Source organism: Schistosoma mansoni, chromosome 2 (genome assembly GCF_000237925.1).
Source record: "Schistosoma mansoni strain Puerto Rico chromosome 2, complete genome".
NCBI lineage: Eukaryota > Metazoa > Platyhelminthes > Trematoda > Strigeidida > Schistosomatidae > Schistosoma > Schistosoma mansoni.
This window is the reverse complement of record NC_031496.1, coordinates 26,310,307-26,330,541: the sequence shown is the minus strand read 5'-3', so window position 1 is coordinate 26,330,541 and position 20,235 is coordinate 26,310,307. Positions and strand designations below refer to the sequence as shown.

Here is a 20,235-nt window from a genome sequence, read left to right as displayed (position 1 = left end):
TCAGTTTGTGGCACCTGGGCAGTATCACATGCCCTCACACAAACCAAATGAGATTTGTGAGGCGCATATTTATCTGGTGCTTCCTTGTACCAATATTTATGTGTTTAAATAAATAAATAAATAAATAAACTCCTTTAGGTGGACCCTCTATATCCACCAACCCGGTTAAAGCGCCGGACATTCACTTTTCGTCCTTTCAATTTCGTAAACAACAGTAATGCCACGAGAAGGCAGGGATTAGGACTTCCCTGGCAGAGGCTATGTACGCGTGGCCATGTGAAAGCATTTCGAGAGGGAGAGCGGACTCTCCCCACTCTCGACCGTACCAGGGCATTTGGGGGCAATAAGTGTACCAGTGGAACGAGACGAGGCGATGTGATTGGATTTGCCAATGAGTATCAGTGTGCTATGAGCAAGTGTATGAGTGTGGTTCGTCGATGTGGATAGTGGGACGTAAGGGAAAAGTGACGCACGAGCGCGATTTGGAAGTGCTGGGTTTCGAACCCGGGTCCTCTCGCATGCAAAGCCAGCGCTCTACCACTGAGCTACACCCCCACATGGCTACACTCCTACACTATGGAACATTGCACGTCGGGGCAGTCGGTGGTTGGGCATACGTGACACGTGTCCCAGCCATCTCAACTGATAAAGTTTCAATACTTCATCAATCGATTTGCCATCCTTATCTAGTACCCGTTTCCTAACAACTGCATTACTTACCCGGTGGTCCCAGGATATACGAGCAATACTTCGAAGACACCTATGATCGAGTACTAGCAGCCTACGAATGTCCTCTACTCTTATCGGCCATGTTTCACTGCCATAAAGTAGGACGGAACGAATTGCTGCACAGTAAACCCGTCCTTTTGTTGCTAGACGGATATCTCGCATACGCCATAAATGACGCAAGTTGGCGAAAGCTAGACGAGTCTTCTGTACCCGTGCTCAGATTTCGTCACACACCAGACCACAAGGGCTGATGAGACTCCCAAGATAAGTGAAGCGGTCGACACGCTCAACTACTTCACTCCCTATCATTAGTTCAGGTGTCGATGCAACCCAATCCTGAAGTAACATTTTGCAATTCGAGGGAGAGAATCACATCCCGAACATGCCTGCATAGTTGCTTATGGTGGTCAGAAGACTCTGCATTTTGTCAGCGTCTTCACCAAATAAAACTATGTCGTCGGCGTATTCTAAGTCAACAAGTGAGCCTCCTGGTAAAAGTTCAACTCCTGGAGATTGAGATGATGAAAGTGTTATCTCTAAAAGCATGTCAACGACAAAGTTAAACAAGAATGGTGAGAGTGGACAGCCCTGACGAGCACCACTTGAGGTAACCACTTCTGATGACATGTTTATGGACTCTGTTTTCTACTACCAGGGGTGAATATTTAGTCACTTATTCGCTATCAGGCTTGGTAATTTTCAAGTTTTGAAAATGCTTATGTGGTTAGTTACATACGCAAAGCAGCATGAGGAAGGGATTTCTATTCAGTCACTATCCCTTGTTTATATGAACTGTGGTTTATAACAAAATATTTAGACATTAAAACATAGGTCAGAAAGTTTAAATTCAGAGTATGTTGTTTAGACTAGTTTTAACTGTTATTAATTTTGGTTGACAAAATAGAGTAAATGTTAGTCTGGTATTTTTGAAAATTAGCTCTAAATTTAAGTTTATCCAGATGGTTAATTTAATAATCCAAATACAATGGTTATCCCGACATTCTATGTAACAGTTGTCGCATAAAATACCTGACTAAAACAATAGGTTACAATAATCAATATGTACATTTATATTTCGTAGTTTGTGCATTGAATAAATATTATGTCTATTTAACAAATATTCTATTGATGTGGCTTATGTAACTGCTGTTTATTTATTAAATAGTCCTTTTTCAAATTAACTTGACCTTTCATCTGGTTGTTACTCCATTCAGTCATACCTATAACCAGTGTTTTGTAAATAATTATATCATTATTATTTATTTATTTAAACACATAAATATTGGTACAAGGAAGCACCAGATAAATATGCGCCTCACAAATCTCATTCGATTTGTGTAAGGGCTATGATACTGCCCAGGTGCCCAAACGGAAGCACGTGGTTTTCTTAGGGGCCCACACCCGGAGCCTTTGACCTAAAGGTCTAGTCCACAAGGCAGTGGAGCATCGTAAGGAGATGCACTCCCATGGTAGCCGGTGACCAACAGTTGGTTCATACGCCATTCGTTCCTTCAGGATACTGGAGCCCATGTGCACCATTGGTTTGGAATCAGGGTTTTCCAACTCCCCTAGGTGGATCCTCCACATCCACCAACCCGGTTAAAGCGCCGGACATTCGCTTTTCGTCCTCTCACTTTTGTGAACAACACCCCCGCCACGAGAAGGCAGTGAGTAGGACTTCCCTGACAGAGGCTATATATTCGCGTGGCCATATGAGAGCATTTCGAGAGGGAGAGCAGACTCTCCCCACTCTCGGCCGTACCAGGGCATTTGGGGGCACAGAATAACAATAGCTTTTTTATAGTAAACCGATGATGAGTTTGTGAAGTGGTGAACCAGTGATACGTGAACCTGGACTTGGATATTTGGATCAAATACCCATCCCTCAGCAGGTTCTGTAACGCACACCTGATTTCCGACGTCCGACAATGGTTGTATTCCTTGACCTTAAGGCGACGCCTGACTGTTGATCATGAGGTTCTATGGTAGTCTCATTGAAAGGTGTGCCAAAGAAGTACAATAACCTCTTACAGACTCTATTTGAACATTACTGGTCAATTCACAGCTTATGACGGACTTTCATGGGAACTGATTACTTCAAGTGATATTTCTCAAAGTTATCCACTTTCCCCATTTTTACCTTACTTTGTTATAGACGTACTTTTAGAGATAGTACTGTAATCGTTGACCTTTTAGGGATTGATGCTGTACCAGCACACTCATTTTCGATTTAGAATACGTAGATGATGTAGTTCTGTTTAGTTAAGACTATGAAGAAACTCAGTCTTCTGATCGTCTTAAGTAATAATGCAAGCATATTTTTGATGTGGTTCTCTCCCTCCAAATGCAAAATGTCACTTCAGGATTGTCTTGTGACATTCCCTTACTTAATGATTATTTATTTATTTATTTATTTGAACACATATATATTGGTACAAAAGGGCACCAGATACATATGCGCCACACAGAATAATGAAAGTAGGGAGAGAAGGGATGAAAAGATAAGGCGGACTGGAATGTACAACCAGAAGACTCTTTCAGTTAAGAAAGTTAAAACCACTCTTTATGTAGAAAGTAAAAGGTTACAGCAGGTTCGCCACTGGCTTCTATTCTGAGCCATATCTGATAACGTCTCTAGCCACTGTGTTGCACCATCTCTCGGACCCCAGCCAGGGAGTCGTGAAGGACCAACAGAAGCTAGCCCTTTGCAGCTTTCTTTCATGCCACGACACCATGTCATACACTGACCTTCTCTCCGCTTTTTCCAACCAGTCCCAGAGTCGGCAAATAATGCACGACGTGGAAGTCTCTGGGACGACATTCGTAAAACATGTCCAAGCCACCGAAGTCGGTGTTTCAAGATGGTGACACCAATTGAATTATCGTCTCTGCGCCCGAACACACGATGCCGAACCTCTGCATTACTAACATGGTGTTGCCACTGGATGTCAGCAACCCTTCGTAGACAACGATGATCGAACACAAAGAGACGCCTAACATCCTCAACTCGGAGAGGCCAGGTTTCACAAGCGTAGAGCAAAACTGCTCTCACCGACGCGTTGTAGATCCGACCTTTTACAGCCAGACTAACATCACGAAGGCGCCAAAGATGGCCCAGATTGGCATAAGCCGCTCTGGCTTTCATTATACGTGCATCAATCTCATCACTCACGCCACCACCAGCACTTATATAGCTACCTAGATACACGAACTTCTCAACTACTTCAATCTGCTCACCATCTAGGGTGAGTACAGGATGAGAATCCTGCCAGTCTTGTAGGAGTACTTTGCACTTGGAGGGTGCAAAGCACATGCCGTACCTGCGGACACTGATTGCCAACTGATTAAGTGCGGATCGCATGCCTTGGGCATTATCGCAGTAAGACAATATCATCCGCATACTCGAGGTCGAGAAGTCGTTCTCCAGGCAGCAGATCCACACCGCCATTACTTACATCCATCAGAGCTGTTTCCAGGATGTCGTCGATGGCAAAGTTGAAGAGGAATGGTGAGATCGGGCAACCCTGCCTAACGCCACTGCTCGAATGGAACAAGGGAGAAAGGTGGTTGTATGCCCTCACTCTGCCTGAGGTGTTCGTATACAGGGCCTTTAAGATGTTAATGAACTTCTCAGGCACACCCTTCTTCAATAGACAATCCCAGAGAACAGTCCTGTCCAACGAATCGAAGGCAGCCCTGATATCAAGAAACACTACGATTGTTGGCCTGCGATAAGTATGACGGTGTTCTAACATTTGGCGGAGGGTGAAGATGTGATCAATGCATCCTCGACCAGAACGAAAACCAGCCTGCTCGCGAGTCAATCGTTCTCGGGCTTTAAACAACCTACGAAGAATGACAGAAGCCAATAGTTTGGACGCAATCGGAAGTAGACTTATCCCCCGATAGTTGTTACAGGAACAACATGAACCCTTTTTAAAGATAGGGACGACTATCGACTCATTCCATGATGTTGGAACACTTTCTTGTTCCCAAACCTTTCCAAACAACACAGTCAATTCCTTAGTCAGAAGGTCACCACCATCTTTAAAAAGAGCCGGAGGTAAGTCATCTGGGCCCGGTGATTTGTAACGTTTCAAGAGTTGGAGTTCCTTGCGGACTTCCGCCTCGTTTGGTGGATCAGTCGTCACCGGCCATGGGGGGCAGGACAAACTGGTTGATGTTGCCGGAGCAGCAGGCCAGTTGAACTGCCCTTCGAAAAATTCCGCCCATCGTCCAAGACGTCGAGAGATGTTAGTGATTGGCATCCCGTCATCCTCGTAGATTGTTTCACGCACACCAGACTTCTTGCTGCCAGTGGCTCGGATGAGTTGGAAGAGCTTCTGGCAGTTACCAGATGCAGCTGCTGCTTCCATCTCATTATCACGCTCCGACCATCAGGCTTCTCGGTCCTTACGCAAGCTTTGCCCGATTTCACTACGTAACAGCCTTCGTTTGTGGTCAAACTCACGGTCACCCGGAGTAGACCGACGGGCTTCCATCAGTTGTAAGGAGCCAGAAGAAACCCAGTGCTTATAAGCGGGAAGTTTCGCGAAGCCGCAAGCGGCTTTACTCGCCATTTTCATGGCGTCGTGAAGATGCAACCAATGCTCATCTATACTTTTCGGTGGGATGGTAGCTAGCCTAGAAGCTAGCTCCGCTCGATACTTACTTGCAACAGAAGTTGCAGCCAGTTTACTAACATTGGTCCGTTGATGGCTGTCAATCCTTCGGCCACTGAAAAGTAAGGTGAGATTGGCGCAGACCAGGGCATGATCAGACTCCAGATAGGTACTCCAAAAGGAGCGGTAGTCTTGTACACAACCACGCCAGCGGTAGCTGATCGCGATGTGATCAATCTGAGTCCAGGCTTGGGATGCAGAGAGAGGACGCCAGGTGGCACACCGGCGATGACTGTGCCGGAAGTTAGTGCTAGCCAGAAACAGGTTGTGGTCTGTGCACAGTTGCAGCAAACGGTCCCCGTTATCTGTCCTGCGACCAACAAGTCCCCATCGGCCACCTAAACGACTCTCTTCTGTGCCTAGACGCCCGACCTGAGCATTCAAGTCTCCGGCTAATACTACAATATCTGTCGAACGCGCTTTCTGGAGAAGAACTGTTAACTGATGGTAAAACTCATCCTTGATTGCATCCGGGCTGCAATCTGTCGGGACATAGGCGGAGATGACGAAAAGACACCGTTTCTCACGCCGGTTTCTTCTCACTTTGATGGAACTTTCTAATCTAACAGCACATAACCGACTGTTAATGGGGATCCAATCGATTAGTGCTGCCTCAGCCCTAGCGCTTAGTGCAACACCAACGCCAGCAAGACCGGACGAAGATGCCACAGAGTCCCCGGATAAGCGCACGTGAAACAAGCTTTTCGAGGCGACAGATGGAGAGCGGATTTGTAGTACTTCACTAGAGTCTTGAATACGGGTCTCGGATAGACAACAAACATCAACATTAAGACTTTCTAAAGACATAGCCAGCCCCATCTGTTGTCCGATCTGCATTAGTGTGCGAACGTTGAAGGAAGCCAGCTTGAACGGCGTACGTGGTTTCAGAAAGACTGCTTCAGTATTCGTAGTCGATGGAAGCATTCACTTTCAACCAGACAGTGACTGGAGATCGTTTAGATAGGACAGAGTTTCCACCATGGGCGAGCTACTGCATAAGTTGAAAAGGAAGGATACACAATTTGGGAATAGAGGGAGTGAAAAAGCGACGTAGTAAATAATAGTAATAATGATAATAATAATAATAATGTAAATTGTCTTTCTTCTATTAGGAACGAGAGCAGCGTAGTTAGTGTAGTGCGTCATTTTTTTGTAGAGGATTAATTCCTCTATATCTGACTCCAATAAATAAATAATATCCCGCTAACTGAATATTTACTGCAGGCTAAACCTCCTAGTAGAATTACTAGTTTACTCGAGATTATTCCAAAGCCTGAACACCAGTTGTAGAGATAGTTTATTGTTGGAGCTCGGTGAAAATCCACAAGCGTACAGAAAGCAAGCACACAGGGAAAGCAAGTGAGTGTGTGTGGTAAAAATCCATATATATTGATGAGTGTTAATGGTTGTGGATAAATTATTGATTGTCTTTGTTCACAACCAATGAGAGAACAGACTAAGGATTGATGTGCAGACATGCGCTCAATCAAACTCACACATAAATTTACATAGTGGATTAAATGTTAAGATTACAGAGAGCACACAAAAAATACAATAGTTGAATGGGCTTGCTACATAAGCTCCCATCCAGAACGTAGATGTTTTTTCTACAAAAAAGATATTTTTTATTAACATCTATGTTCGACAAAGTGATAAAAAAATAAATGTACAATCCGATGTGATTAGTAAGCGTTAAGTTGTAGTGATAGTTTGTATGTGTTGAAACGTTTTATGTATGTGTATAAGGATTGCATGAAGTCAAAAGTAAGTATAATGAAAATCCGTGGGGCCAATAAAGAACAGTTAGTAAAAATAAAGAACAATTTGTAGCATTTGGGCTAGATAAGTATGGTTGTTGCTACGTTCCTATCCGGAAAGTGTACTCTCCTACCTGATCTTGTTGTAGTTTCTGTAGCCGTTGAACTTCCGTATGAAGTATTGATTGTTACAGGTGGTTTGTGTAGTGCTTGCTTTGATGCGGATTTAGATGGTTTCGTTGTCTGCTTCTTAATGTGCTCTGAAAACACTGGTTTTATTCTGTCGATGCTAACAGTAGCATGTTTACCAGCTTTTTCTACTGTAATATCTTGGCAGTTTATATCATGGATTGAGAAGGTATTAATATTTAATCTAGATAGCGCATCTGCTGCATCGTTTTCCATGCCTTTTATATAGCGTATGTCAGCTGCAAATTGCGAAATGAATTCTAGTTGACGAATTTCGCGTGGACTGTATTTATCATGGTTTTGCATCAAGGATTTAGTTAGCGGCTTGTGATCAGTAAATATTGTAAAAGAATTGCCTTCTAACATATACCGGAAGTGTTTGATTGCTAAATAGACGACCAACAGTTCTCTACTGAACGTGCTATATTTTGTTTGCGTCGCATTTAGCTTTTTTGAGAAAAGTGATAGGGGTTGCCATTGTTGATTGACGCGTTGCTGAAGTACAGCACCTACCGCTACATTAGAGGCGTCGGTCATTACTGCTAAAGGTGCGTTAACCTTCCGTGGGACCAGCAATGCCTCGGTGCTTAATGCGTTTTTCAACTGTTCGAAAGCTTGAATTGCTTGCGGTGTCATCATTAGTGATTTGGCGCGTCCCCCTAATAAATCCGTTAGCGGTTTCGCTATGTCAGCACATTTCGGGATAAAAGTTGATCATCCCAAGGAAACGTCGTAGTTTCTTGAAGGAATCAGGTAAGGGGTAATTTTTAATGATTTGTGTTTCCTCAGGAACCGGTCTGATACCTTGATTGTCGAGTAAGTGGCCTAAAAAGGTGAGGGATTGCTTTCCAAACTCACACTTGTCGAGATTGACTGTTAACCCATACTCGTTTAGCTTCTCAAAAAGCAATTTTAGATGAGTTAGATGTTCGTTTTCGTCTTTGCTGGCGATAAGTAAGTCATCTATGTAGGCATATACAAACGGTAAGCCACGTACGACTTGATCAATAAAACGTTGGAAACTTTGTGCAGCATTCTTCAATCCAAAAGGCATGCGAACGAATTCGTATAACCCAAATGGGGTAGTGATGGCTGTTTTAGGAACATCATCCGGGTGAATTGGGATGTGATGGTAGGCACGGACGAGGTCAACCTTTGAAAAAATCGTTGCATCAGATAGACTGTGAGTAAAGTCATGTAAGTGTGGAAGCGGATATCTATCTGGTATAGTCCTGCTGTTAAGAGCTCTGTAATCGCCACAAGGTCTAACCTCAGAAGAGTTTTTCTTAGGTACCATATGTAGCGGTGATGCCCATGGACTATCGGAGGGGCGTATGATACCCAAATCTATCATTTTGTTGAACTCATTCTTTGCGAGAGCCAGACGAGAGGGATCAAGGCGTCTTGGACGTGCAAATACTGGTGGTCCCTCTGTCTTAATGTGGTGTACGACAGTATGTGTCAGTTTGTCACGTTTGAAACATGGTCTTAATAAGTCTGGGAACTGTTTAAGTAAATTGACGTACTTGTCATTCTCGCGATGAGGTTTGACCAATAAATGTATAGACTTCTCATTAGATAGAATTCCTTTGATTTCACTGCTGTAGTCGGCAAGTACCAGTTTCCGGTTTCTAACGTCTACGAGTATTTTATGTGATTGCAGGAAATCAACACCGATAATGGGAACAAGGACATCAGCTGTGATGAAGTTCCATGGGAAGTTGGATTTGGGACCGAAATGCAATTGTAAATGTCTTTTACCGTATGTCTTGATCTCGGACCTATTCGCGGTTCTTAGTTTCAGTATGGGGTCAGGTGTCTTTTTCTCGAGTGCAGTAGGTGGTACTACACTAACCTCTGCCCCTGTGTCGACTAAGAACTGTGTTCCGGTTCTTCTGTCCATGACATATAACAAACGACTTTCGTGTGAGTTGTGGCCGGTGACCGCAGTCGTCACTAATTGTCGGCCTTGATGTTCCCTTTTCCGTGTGCATGCAAAATTACAGGGAGGAATACACTTTTTAGCTTGTTTACCGAACGTTTTATGGTACCAGCAAATGTTATGTCGGATGATGCTTGGACTACGACGTGTACGACTTCTGGACCTTCCTCTACACTTGCAGTGGTGGGCATTCGAAAGTTGTAGCTGAGCTATCTGTTTAGTGAGGATTTCGACTGTCTGTCGTAACTCGGCAATCTCGTCGGTTGAGTTTGTTTGTACGTGTGATACCGAGTGAGTCCTGGTCCGCTCGTAAATTCGATCGGCTATGTCTGCCAACTTGTTAAAATCGACATCCTCGTCTCCAATTGCGAGTATCTGCTGTATGTTTTGCGGAAGGCGTCTGAGCCACAATTGATATAATAGACGTTTATCAACCAAACAATTCCCTAAAACACTTGTCATGTGGCGTTTTAATTGGGAAGGTGTGTTATCACCTAGCTCTACATTGTTATATGTCACGGACAGAAGAACCGGAACACAGTTCTTAGTCGACACAGGGGCAGAGGTTAGTGTAGTACCACCTACTGCACTCGAGAAAAAGACACCTGACCCCATACTGAAACTAAGAACCGCGAATAGGTCCGAGATCAAGACATACGGTAAAAGACATTTACAATTGCATTTCGGTCCCAAATCCAACTTCCCATGGAACTTCATCACAGCTGATGTCCTTGTTCCCATTATCGGTGTTGATTTCCTGCAATCACATAAAATACTCGTAGACGTTAGAAACCGGAAACTGGTACTTGCCGACTACAGCAGTGAAATCAAAGGAATTCTATCTAATGAGAAGTCTATACATTTATTGGTCAAACCTCATCGCGAGAATGACAAGTACGTCAATTTACTTAAACAGTTCCCAGACTTATTAAGACCATGTTTCAAACGTGACAAACTGACACATACTGTCGTACACCACATTAAGACAGAGGGACCACCAGTATTTGCACGTCCAAGACGCCTTGATCCCTCTCGTCTGGCTCTCGCAAAGAATGAGTTCAACAAAATGATAGATTTGGGTATCATACGCCCCTCCGATAGTCCATGGGCATCACCGCTACATATGGTACCTAAGAAAAACTCTTCTGAGGTTAGACCTTGTGGCGATTACAGAGCTCTTAACAGCAGGACTATACCAGATAGATATCCGCTTCCACACTTACATGACTTTACTCACAGTCTATCTGATGCAACGATTTTTTCAAAGGTTGACCTCGTCCGTGCCTACCATCACATCCCAATTCACCCGGATGATGTTCCTAAAACAGCCATCACTACCCCATTTGGGTTATACGAATTCGTTCGCATGCCTTTTGGATTGAAGAATGCTGCACAAAGTTTCCAACGTTTTATTGATCAAGTCGTACGTGGCTTACCGTTTGTATATGCCTACATAGATGACTTACTTATCGCCAGCAAAGACGAAAACGAACATCTAACTCATCTAAAATTGCTTTTTGAGAAGCTAAACGAGTATGGGTTAACAGTCAATCTCGACAAGTGTGAGTTTGGAAAGCAATCCCTCACCTTTTTAGGCCACTTACTCGACAATCAAGGTATCAGACCGGTTCCTGAGGAAACACAAATCATTAAAAATTACCCCTTACCTGATTCCTTCAAGAAACTACGACGTTTCCTTGGGATGATCAACTTTTATCCCGAAATGTGCTGACATAGCGAAACCGCTAACGGATTTATTAGGGGGACGCGCCAAATCACTAATGATGACACCGCAAGCAATTCAAGCTTTCGAACAGTTGAAAAACGCATTAAGCACCGAGGCATTGCTGGTCCCACGGAAGGTTAACGCACCTTTAGCAGTAATGACCGACGCCTCTAATGTAGCGGTAGGTGCTGTACTTCAGCAACGCGTCAATCAACAATGGCAACCCCTATCACTTTTCTCAAAAAAGCTAAATGCGACGCAAACAAAATATAGCACGTTCAGTAGAGAACTGTTGGTCGTCTATTTAGCAATCAAACACTTCCGGTATATGTTAGAAGGCAATTCTTTTACAATATTTACTGATCACAAGCCGCTAACTAAATCCTTGATGCAAAACCATGATAAATACAGTCCACGCGAAATTCGTCAACTAGAATTCATTTCGCAATTTGCAGCTGACATACGCTATATAAAAGGCATGGAAAACGATGCAGCAGATGCGCTATCTAGATTAAATATTAATACCTTCTCAATCCATGATATAAACTGCCAAGATATTACAGTAGAAAAAGCTGGTAAACATGCTACTGTTAGCATCGACAGAATAAAACCAGTGTTTTCAGAGCACATTAAGAAGCAGACAACGAAACCATCTAAATCCGCATCAAAGCAAGCACTACACAAACCACCTGTAACAATCAATACTTCATACGGAAGTTCAACGGCTACAGAAACTACAACAAGATCAGGTAGGAGAGTACACTTTCCGGATAGGAACGTAGCAACAACCATACTTATCTAGCCCAAATGCTACAAATTGTTCTTTATTTTTACTAACTGTTCTTTATTGGCCCCACGGATTTTCATTATACTTACTTTTGACTTCATGCAATCCTTATACACATACATAAAACGTTTCAACACATACAAACTATCACTACAACTTAACGCTTACTAATCACATCGGATTGTACATTTATTTTTTTATCACTTTGTCGAACATAGATGTTAATAAAAAATATCTTTTTTGTAGAAAAAACATCTACGTTCTGGATGGGAGCTTATGTAGCAAGCCCATTCAACTATTGTATTTTTTGTGTGCTCTCTGTAATCTTAACATTTAATCCACTATGTAAATTTATGTGTGAGTTTGATTGAGCGCATGTCTGCACATCAATCCTTAGTCTGTTCTCTCATTGGTTGTGAACAAAGACAATCAATAATTTATCCACAACCATTAACACTCATCAATATATATGGATTTTTACCACACACACTCACTTGCTTTCCCTGTGTGCTTGCTTTCTGTACGCTTGTGGATTTTCACCGAGCTCCAACAATAAACTATCTCTACAACTGGTGTTCAGGCTTTGGAATAATCTCGAGTAAACTAGTAATTCTACTAGGAGGTTTAGCCTGCAGTAAATATTCAGTTAGCGGGATATTATTTATTTATTGGAGTCAGATATAGAGGAATTAATCCTCTACAAAAAAATGACGCACTACACTAACTACGCTGCTCTCGTTCCTAATAGAAGAAAGACAATTTACATTATTATTATTATTATCATTATTACTATTATTTACTACGTCGCTTTTTCACTCCCTCTATTCCCAAATTGTGTATCCTTCCTTTTCAACTTATGCAGTAGCTCGCCCATGGTGGAAACTCTGTCCTATCTAAACGATCTCCAGTCACTGTCTGGTTGAAAGTGAATGCTTCCATCGACTACGAATACTGAAGCAGTCTTTCTGAAACCACGTACGCCGTTCAAGCTGGCTTCCTTCAACGTTCGCACACTAATGCAGATCGGACAACAGATGGGGCTGGCTATGTCTTTAGAAAGTCTTAATGTTGATGTTTGTTGTCTATCCGAGACCCGTATTCAAGACTCTAGTGAAGTACTACAAATCCGCTCTCCATCTGTCGCCTCGAAAAGCTTGTTTCACGTGCGCTTATCCGGGGACTCTGTGGCATCTTCGTCCGGTCTTGCTGGCGTTGGTGTTGCACTAAGCGCTAGGGCTGAGGCAGCACTAATCGATTGGATCCCCATTAACAGTCGGTTATGTGCTGTTAGATTAGAAAGTTCCATCAAAGTGAGAAGAAACCGGCGTGAGAAACGGTGTCTTTTCGTCATCTCCGCCTATGTCCCGACAGATTGCAGCCCGGATGCAATCAAGGATGAGTTTTACCATCAGTTAACAGTTCTTCTCCAGAAAGCGCGTTCGACAGATATTGTAGTATTAGCCGGAGACTTGAATGCTCAGGTCGGGCGTCTAGGCACAGAAGAGAGTCGTTTAGGTGGCCGATGGGGACTTGTTGGTCGCAGGACAGATAACGGGGACCGTTTGCTGCAACTGTGCACAGACCACAACCTGTTTCTGGCTAGCACTAACTTCCGGCACAGTCATCGCCGGTGTGCCACCTGGCGTCCTCTCTCTGCATCCCAAGCCTGGACTCAGATTGATCACATCGCGATCAGCTACCGCTGGCGTGGTTGTGTACAAGACTACCGCTCCTTTTGGAGTACCTATCTGGAGTCTGATCATGCCCTGGTCTGCGCCAATCTCACCTTACTTTTCAGTGGCCGAAGGATTGACAGCCATCAACGGACCAATGTTAGTAAACTGGCTGCAACTTCTGTTGCAAGTAAGTATCGAGCGGAGCTAGCTTCTAGGCTAGCTACCATCCCACCGAAAAGTATAGATGAGCATTGGTTGCATCTTCACGACGCCATGAAAATGGCGAGTAAAGCCGCTTGCGGCTTCGCGAAACTTCCCGCTTATAAGCACTGGGTTTCTTCTGGCTCCTTACAACTGATGGAAGCCCGTCGGTCTACTCCGGGTGACCGTGAGTTTGACCACAAACGAAGGCTGTTACGTAGTGAAATCGGGCAAAGCTTGCGTAAGGACCGAGAAGCCTGATGGGGATACAATCCAGGGGATCTTATGTCCACCGCCTTAACCACTCGGCCATCCCAGCTGATAGGGAGTGAAGTAGTTGGGTGCATCAACGGCTTCTTTTATCTTCGGAGTCTGATTAGTCCTGATGGTCTGGTGTCTGACAAAACCTTGCCACGGATTCTGAAGACCTGATTGGCTTTTGCCGAATCCCATCAATTGTAGCGTAAGAGAGATATCCGTCTTTCAACCAAAGGACGGGTTTACTGCTCAGTAGTTAGCTGTGTTTCATTTTATGGGCGGGAAACATGGCCATTAAGGATATGACATTCTCAGGCTACTGGTATTATACTGTAGGTGTCTTTGAATCACTACTCGTGTATTTTGGGACCACCGAGTAACCAATCTCCTGGTTGAGAATTGGGTTCTAGGTGAGGAAGGCCAATCGATTGATTATGTAATAAATCGTCATCAACTGAAGTAGTTGGGACGTGTGTTACATATATCCAACCATCGCCTACCTCGACGGTCGATATTGTCTTGTGTAGGAGTAAGTTGAAAAAAAGTTAAGGGCGGCCAAACCAAAACATGGCACCAGTCCATGAAGTCGCTGACAACCGGACTGAGCCATCTTATTAGGTATGGACTACCTGGTTGCTCTCCGCGTGATTATCATAATCAGTGTTTAAAGACTTTGAATGGTATGGCTCAAAATCGTTTGTAATTGCACAAGTGCATCCATTTTCTTTCTTCCTCCAGGTTCTAAGCTTCTGAATTCCACAATTTTTATTAAACTAGTTTTTGTTTTCTCGGATCATATCTTCTATGTTTAATCTCCCCTATTACCACTGATACTGTTACTACCTCTATTATTCCGGGATTTGGTCTGAAAATTTCATCTCAATGCTAATTGGGATATATCAACTTGAACCAATGTACATACGTACTGGATTCTACGTTGTGATTGGCGTAAAGTATTAGTCTTCTACTATTCGCCATTGGAGTAGCTTAGTCGTGGATTGTCTAATAGTCGGTTGATGTGTTTGTGAATTTTGCCGTACCAGATATTTCTAGACATGCTGTGCCGTGAATTGAAGCTATCAGTGCTTCAGAAGTTAGTTCTCATAACTCTACTACTCATAAGTAAGTGAAACATATTTTTTTAGAAACTTGATGCTAATTATATCATGAATTTTTCATGTTATGAAATTATTTAAAACACAATATCTGTCTTATTTACTTTTAGGATACTGTCCAGGAAATAATCCTGAAATTGTCTGAAGGCAAACTAATAATTACACGTGTAGCGTCAGTTCTTCTTTGCCTCCATGCCTCCAAAGATGTGGGTTTGGGAATGTTACGAGCTAAGATGAATGCTCTAGTACAAAATTTACAAGAGCCATTAAGTGTTATTGCAGCTTCCTGAAGTCATTCAATTAATTTACACATTATTATGTTCTTTTCATACTTTTGTAAATATACACTTATTTTCACTAGATGTTAATGTTTTTCTTTGTGATTTTTTCTGTCTTGTGGTTTACTTTTGTGATGCTGTTTTTTATACTTATTTGTTCATCCTAGATTCCTTTGTTGATAGTCTACCTTTTAATTAGATATGTTATAAGGTTGAATTAATATACCACATAAAAACGTGCAACCGACTACCTATATATTAATGTAATAAACTATATAAGAAACCTGCTTTTGAGTTTAGTTATATTAACTTCCTACTTAAAATTTAGTAATTAGAGCCCGGGGTACATTTTTCTAACTCAGTAATTGTAATTTAAACACAAAAACCAATGAACTGCAGTTCCAAATGTGACTTAGTAGATTCTCAGAAACCCGAGTCGATTGATAAAAGGGGCGTATTACATTTTATCTTTTAATTGTTTGAATTGCCCTATTGTTGGTATTTAAACTGAAGTCTGATCAGTTGTTGTTGTTGGTATATGTGCATCTTGACGAGTCCCATGTAGGGCGGAACGCGTGCTCTGGATTCCACCGCTAACCATTTTCCATCTATTCTGCATACATATTATATTTTCGTAGTGTTATTTTGTAAATACCGATCATTCCTTAACTAATTATTTAACCATGCTCATTTCCAAAATCCTTCTACAATATTTAAGGTTGACCTAAGGTTATCAATAATACTTGACCCATACTTGACTGTTATCTAGTTTGTCGTTGTCTGCAACTTCGTCGTGAGTTTTCCAGTCAACTACAGACTCCTGACTAAATTTCGAGATTTACAATTCTAAAGGTCAGAGCTTATTTTCCATAAGCGTAACTTAGTCCTCGTTCTTAAAAAAGCGATCGCAATTGTAAACATATATTCTAACTAACCGTCCAATATCTCAGAAACAAGATTCATATTTGTAACTGGATAGCCATAATCTTAATTTTACACACTATTGAGTAAGAAGTTTACACATTTTTTTTATAAATGTCATTTGTGGTGAATAGTGCATTACTCACTGTTCAAAACATGTCTATCAGTGATAATGATTTTGTACATATTTCTTACAATTGCAATGCACTTGAGTTCAATTGTTTACTAATACATAAGTTGCATATTCTTACTGGATTTATCTTACTAAGTTCATCGTATCTTAATCGATATCAATGTTTATATTTACTCAAAAAATTCAGTAAATCAACATTTATTTAAACACTAATTGAATTGTAATAATTTAAACAAGTTATTTTTAACTAATCAGATCAGATTTATGCAACTGATAAAGCAAAAAACCAACACAATATTATCTTCCATATCAATCTGTAATACATATATGTGTGTTAATTACGTAATTAAGATAAAAGAAATCTTCAATCAGTATTAAATGATGTAAGACTTATTTCTTTAGACATTTAACCTTGAAATAGCATTCTTTTGATTATTGCTCCTTCTCCTCCTCCTCCAATGATTAACAACTCAGATAATCTCACCTCTGTAGTATCGTATTAGTGTAGAGTACCAATTGGTATTTTTTTATTCATTCTATGGATTTGTTGATTGTATGTAGTTTGAGTATAATATAATTTGAGTACAACACTAATATAAATTATTATTTTTAATTATATAGACCTTTGCAATCCAACTAAGTTAAGAAGACTATTGATACTCAGTTATTTCCTGCATAATTTAGACACCGTTTAAATACTTGGCTTTTATTATCGTAAAATGATCCCTATCATATCAACTGATCATGAATTATCTGTTGAAGCTACAAATGGTAGGAAATATAATTACAACGGGGCATACCTTAGTGAAGAATTATCCGTTCAAGACTCAACAGATAACTTGACAATTTCTGAAGTACCAGAAATCACAGAACAAACACAATCTAATTCATTTCAGAATAATGAAAATAACATACATACATCTGAAGTATCTTGTGCTACTACGTCATCAAATTTGGATAATGTTACTACCAATGAGACTAAGGTTGAAAATCGTTCATTAATAACTGATAATAATTTACTACCTCAGTCAACTTTGGCATATCGTTCCCCTGCTCCGTTTTGTTATGAACCATTAGCTATGGCCAGAAACCAGGCTTGCGATTATACAATTAAAATTACTTTAGAAATGGCTAAATCTGGTCAAGGTAGAGTTACATTTTCACTAATTTTCGTTATCTGAATATATATAACTTTTATGTTTAAATTCATACAAATACATTCGCCCTTCTATACACTGCTAATAAATATTGCATCTGTTCAATTTTAATTATTTTGCACATTTATCTGAAAGTTTTAATGATTAAGTCCATGAGTCAATGTAAGCTAGACTACCATTGAAAACCTGAAAGCACTAAACGGCCGTTCCGACCTAGTATGGGACTCTTCAACAGTGCACATCCACGATTCCGTACGCAGGACTCGAACCCAAGACGTTCAGTCTCTCAAGCAAACGCTCAACCTCTAAACCACTGAACCGGGATACAACAATGTTAATGTCTTACTTCAGTCAATCCATGATCTTGTACAACCATTTATCTATTGTGTGAGGTATACGCCTGTCTCTACCCGACACGGAATGTACTCCACTGGTCACGACTTCTCACTAGAACTCCGGGAAATCCGTTTCGAAGCCAGTCACTTCTGAGCTTACTTACGCCTCTTACCCCTCGTGGGGGAGCATAGGCCGCACACCAGCATTCTCCATCTAACACTGTCCTAGACAATCCTTTCCGGTTCTTTTCAGTTAACATTCATCCTTTTCATATCTGCTTCTATTTCCTAACGCAATGTGTTCTTTGACCTTCCTCTTTTCCGCTTGCTTTCCGGATTTCGAGTTAGGGCTTGCCCCGCGATACAGTTTGGTAATTCTCTCAATGTATGTCCTATTCACTTCCAACGTCTTTTCCTAATTTCCTCTTCATCTGGAAGCTGGTTTGTTCTCTCCCACAGAAGGCTGTTGCTGATGGTATCCAACCAACGGACATTCAGTGTCTTACGTAGAAAACTGTTTATAAATACTTGTGCATTGTTGATGATGGTTTTAGTAGTTTTCCAGGTCTCAGCTCTGTACGTAAAACTGTCTTGACCGTTCATATTGATGATCCTAACTTTGATGTTGGTTAACAGACAGCTGTTTTGAGTTCGACATGTTCTTCAACTGTATGAATGCAGCCCTTACTTTGCCAATCCTCTCCTTTAACTCCTTATCGGATCATCCACTTTCATCAATGATGCTATCAAGATACGTGAAAGTTTCCACAACTTCCAGAGTTTCTCCTTCAAGTGTGATTGATTTTGTTGGTGTTCTCCGTGTTGTATTTGAGGATCTTGCCTCTACCCTTGTGTATGTCGAGGCCTATTGATGCAAAGGTTGTTGCTACATTAGTTGCCTTCATCCGCATCTGTAGATGCGTATGGGATAGAAGGGTCAGGTATGTCGAGGCCTATTGATGCAAAGGTTGTTGCTACATTAGTTGCCTTCATCCGCATCTGTAGACGTCGAGGTCTTCATAATCCAGTCAATCATCAGAAGAAAAGGGAATGATGAGAGTAAGCAGCGTTGTCTGATTCCGGTCCTCACTTGCAATGCGTCTATCAGCTGTCCTCCATTCACGACTTTGCACTGTAGTCCGTCGTATGAGCTCTGGATAATGTTGATAATCCTCTCACGAACTCCATAGTGTCCGAGAAATTTCCGTAATGTTTCCCTGTCCATACTGTCGAACGCCTTCTCATAGTCAATGAAGTTGATGTAAAGTGACGAGTTCCACTCAACTGATTGTTCGACGATGATCCGACTCGGTTTATGCACGACCGATCCTTACAGAATCCAGTCTGTTGATCTCGAAGTCGGGCGTCTACTGCGTCCGGTACAGCAACACTCTATTGAAAACGTTTCCTGGTCATGACAGTAGTGTGATGCCTCTTTAATCCTCACATTTTCTCAGATCTCCTTTCTTTGGCGTCCAAAATGCTTTTTGATTATTTTTATTATAATAATAATATGAACTTCAAATAAAACACTTCTCTGATATCTCAAATATATTAATCTAAACGAATAACCTGAGATACAGAAACAAAATAAATAAGGAGCTAAACAGAATCTGTTCCTTAACTAATGCTTTCAAAGATTTTTGAAATTTTCCAACTATCTTACATTTTATGTTAGATTTGCAACTCTTTTCAAGTTTCATCGCATCGGTATGTAGTATTGACGTAGGTGAAAGTAGGTTGAAAGAGAGAAAGAAGATCGCCCCCTAGAAGTGTCATCAGGGTACAAAGCTACTGGTTGATTGTTTCTAAATGTAAATTTTCTTGCCACAGTCCTCGAAATGTTAAAAACTGATGAATTCTTATACTCATTTCTATATATACGCAACTACTAGCTACAATATATTAGCACATGCCCTGTCGTTCTTTATCTTTTTCTAAACTTAAACATACGGTTTATGTATATTTATCTCTTTTTACTAAAATATTATTTGTTTTCATATACCTTCGTTCTTTTGTTGGGTTTTTACTCTGTGATGATTAATCAGTGCAGTGCATAAATTTTGACAAAGCCTTTATGTATGTAATCCTGTTTTAGTTAACATCTTTGTAGTAAACCTACGTTGGCAAATTGTGCTTAGAAACATGTTAAACGAGATGACTAATTACCATCAGTTCGTTATGACTTACGATGCGATTTACGCTTCAGCTCACAGATTTGTTATTGCTTTTATTTACATGTATGCCTACTAATTATAGTATCTCTAGCAAGTATTTGGTAGTATTTCATGAATTAAATTAACAGTATTCATTTTAACTCATTTACGAAGTGCAGATAAGTGTACTTGG

The 20,235-nt window shown here is 41.2% G+C and overlaps 2 protein-coding genes across 2 annotated transcripts in view; both read left to right on the top strand.

The window, feature by feature from the left end:
• Nucleotides 1–5,445, top strand: part of Smp_128300 (hypothetical protein) — a gene marked incomplete at both ends in the record, with an annotated part of 7,295 nt that extends 1,850 nt beyond the window's left edge. The window contains one exon of the mRNA XM_018796229.1: nucleotides 5,381–5,445. Coding sequence (XP_018650463.1) covers nucleotides 5,381–5,445 — 65 coding nt within the window. The remainder of the gene's footprint in view (nucleotides 1–5,380) is intronic.
• An 11,569-nt stretch (nucleotides 5,446–17,014) lies between these two features.
• On the top strand, nucleotides 17,015–17,575 carry Smp_011450 (hypothetical protein; the record flags this gene model as incomplete). Its single annotated transcript, XM_018796228.1, has 1 exon — nucleotides 17,015–17,575. Exon 1 carries the CDS (start codon nucleotides 17,114–17,116, stop codon nucleotides 17,573–17,575), a length of 462 nt encoding a protein of 153 aa, XP_018650462.1. The 5' UTR covers nucleotides 17,015–17,113.
• Nucleotides 17,576–20,235: the final 2,660 nt, after the last annotated feature.